Source organism: Meles meles, chromosome 18, assembly GCF_922984935.1.
Source record: "Meles meles chromosome 18, mMelMel3.1 paternal haplotype, whole genome shotgun sequence".
Taxonomy (NCBI): Eukaryota; Metazoa; Chordata; class Mammalia; order Carnivora; family Mustelidae; genus Meles; species Meles meles.
The window spans coordinates 34,271,204-34,274,281 of record NC_060083.1 but is presented as its reverse complement, the minus strand read 5'-3'; the positions used below and the strand labels follow the sequence as shown (position 1 = coordinate 34,274,281).

Genomic DNA, 3,078 nt, shown 5'->3' with positions numbered 1-3,078 from the left:
ATTTCTGCTTCCGAGCTCACTTTACACCTTTCTGTCTATCTAAAATGCCATTTCCTATCTTACCCTTCAAGCCTGCAACATCCCTTAGTCCTTCTAGTAAACAGCTCCTCATTTTTCGGAATGCATAATCTTATCTTTGATGCCTGAGTCCAAGATGAAACTGGCCATTCAACATTATTTAAATGCTGCCTGAGCCCCTTCTGTGCCGTAGGCGCTCGTGTCTCTATGGTCTTCTGCACTCTGTGTGGACTTCTCACAATGCCATGCTTTCTTGTCCTCCTTCGGAGAGACCATGCCTCGCTCTGTCTCTTTCAGGCTGCAAAGATAGGAGGGCTGCAGTCATGACACCATGTCTTTGTTATTTCCACACGGGGCCTGATTGGAAGAAGGGGTTTCATAAATCACCAAGTCAATACACAAGTCACTCACTGTGAGCTCAGGGAAAGGAGGATTCATAACAACACCCAGTGGAAGTAATAATTCAAAATCGTAGAAACAGATGAGCGAGCACGGAAACAAATGTGTTAGTTAATAGCAACAAAGAAAAGGAGAGAGACGAGAGTTAAGCAGTGTTCAGAGGGCGGGAGAACTGAAACACCAAAGCTATGGGACCTCGAAATTTTGTGGTGAATCTTCAGTAACCTCGGATTGGAACAGGATTGGAGTTTGAGCTTCTTGATGAGAAGTATGAGAGGAAATAACATCAATAGTATTAATAATCATTAATAATTAGCTAACCGAAGGTGCAAAGCACCGTCTTGAGTGCTTTCAGTGAAATAACTCATTTAAATACCCCATACAGCCTATAGGTCCTGACACTATCCTTGGGGCACGCAGAGGTGGCTCTGGTCACACATCTAGTAAGGGGAGGAGATAGGGTGTGAACCCAGGCTCCAAGCTTTGCCGGTTCACCACTATGCTCTATGATTACTGTGTTCCCCATACTGACTCACAGGGGAATAGAAGGTGAGGAGTGGTGTGTATAAAAAGAATAATAATAATTTTAAGTCTGGAAAAGTTCAGTGGTTGCTTTGAAGAGAGAGAATCTGCTAAGTACAGGGTAGATGCAAGCTAGTCTCATTCCTCATTACACAGACATAGAGATACACAGACACAGACACACACAGACAGACACACACATACACACACACTATTGGATTTTGTTTTTTAAACCCTTTGAAGGGGAGTCGAAGATGCTACCCCAAAATATGACATTTTGGCCTATTGATTATTTTGAATTAAAGTTCCTTAAAAAAGAACCAGTGTAAGAAAGAATAGTCTGGCCCTCCTTTGTCCCCCTGAAAGCAGGAAATAAATCTCCCATATTAAACCTACCCTCCCTGTACCTGGAGGGCAGAAGGCATTCTGGTCACCAGAAATAGGGAATTTAGGGCCAAGAAAGCTATATAAATAGATCTTGTTATTTCCTTACTAATTTACTACTCCAAACCCAAATTTCTTTGCTTTGTTAATTCTTCACAAATTTATCTTTGTGTGTGTGTGTGTGTGTGTGTGTGTGTGTGTCTAAAGGACATAAAATCTGCCTGCTCTGGTCACTTCTTTGAGCTTCGTATTTTTTTATGGGGCTCCCATAGGTAAAAATTAAATTTATTTTTCTCCAGTTCATATGTTTTAGGTAAATGTAATTATTGGACCAGCCAAAGAACCTAGAAGGGAAGAAGAAAAGAGTTTTCTATCCCTGCATCTTATTCAAATGTCAATCTCTCCTAGACATGGCAAGGACAGCATCACCAGGAAAGGCCCAGCAACTTCACTATACAATAGTATTAATGAGATTTTGCATCTAGAGAACTTAACCGAAGGCAACTTTGGGCTTCTTACCTTAAATGGTTGCTTTGTCCCCAAAGAGGGTGATGAGAAAGTAGAAGGTAAGGCAGAGCTCCCACTCTCATAGCCAAGCAGGACTGGCGGTACCCTAAGAGAACCGCAGCCACGTGGAGAACAGTTCATGCTGAATGTCTAGCGCTCTCTCCCCAGGCCCCCTTAGCCAGCTTCACACCATTGTGCTTTTCTTCCCTAGTAGAGCAGGATCCCCAAAATGAAGGCTGGGCCTCCTTGTCCAGGGGTCCTCTGAAGTGCTCTGCTGCATCACCACCAAGCGGATGGAGGGCTGGGCATCAAGGGTGGTCTCAGGAGCGTACTCCTTACTGGGGTCCTTGCCTCGGCAGTCATACAGCACGCAGGAGATGAGGAACACCAGGAGCAAGATAACGTAGCTGGCTACTAGGATGATCAGGTTCAAGGTGACAGGGTCAATCTCTAAGTAAAACTCCATCACGTCTCTCGCGGTTAGGAAATGGGTCTAGAGAAAGGCGGCGGGGCCAGTATGGGGATTGTGGGGAGCAAACCCTAGCTCATTGAAATAGCTACATGGGCTCTGGAGTAAAAATACAATAATCTCCAGTACTCCAGGAGACCTCACAGATTAAAGCTGCTCGGTTTAATAACTTAATCTCTTGCTGTTAATACCGCAGCCACCAAAACACAGGAGGAGCTGTCTCTTGTCAATTTACCTCTGCAGAGAGAGACAGAAAGAGATGGTTCAGATGTTATTAAAGTCTGGTATATAAGCAGAGTGTCCATATAATTCATTGTCTAAACATGTGGTTTGATGAACAGAAGTAAGTGTTATTAATAAGCACACTGTTAAAAAATGGGATAGTCCTGGGGCGCCTGGGTTGCTCAGTGGGTGAAGACTCTGCCTTTGGCTCAGGTCATGATTTCAGGGTCCTGGGATCGAGCCCTGCATTGGGCTCTCTGCGCAGCAGGGAACCTGCTTCCCCCCACCCTTCTGCCTGCCTGTCTGTCCACTTGTGATCTCTCTCTCTCTCTCTGTCAAATAAATAAATAAATAAATAAAAATCTTTAAAAAAAAAATGGGATGGTCCTGGAAACATTGGGAAGTATGGTCACCCTTTATGTGAGGAGGTTTAAATGCCAAGTATCCATATAGGGAGTGATGAGCATGATCAGGTCAGTGGGGCTTGGAATGGACATGTTTCTTTAATAAAAGGGGCACACTCAGCACCTGACATTTCTGCCCATTTTTCATTTGTT

General features: G+C 44.0%; 1 protein-coding gene across 1 annotated transcript; it reads right to left on the bottom strand.

Annotated features, from left to right (window-relative positions):
- Positions 1-2,014: 2,014 nt before the first annotated feature.
- Positions 2,015-2,296, bottom strand: SMIM36 (small integral membrane protein 36). Its single transcript, XM_045984395.1, has one exon. The coding sequence runs from the start codon at positions 2,294-2,296 to the stop codon at positions 2,015-2,017; it is 282 nt and encodes a 93-aa protein (XP_045840351.1).
- Positions 2,297-3,078: the final 782 nt, after the last annotated feature.

What these genes read in the sequence shown, in the direction of transcription:
- SMIM36 (XM_045984395.1), bottom strand. Translation starts at nt 2,296, where the DNA reads ATGGAGTTTTACTTAGAGATTGACCCTGTCACCTTGAACCTGATCATC.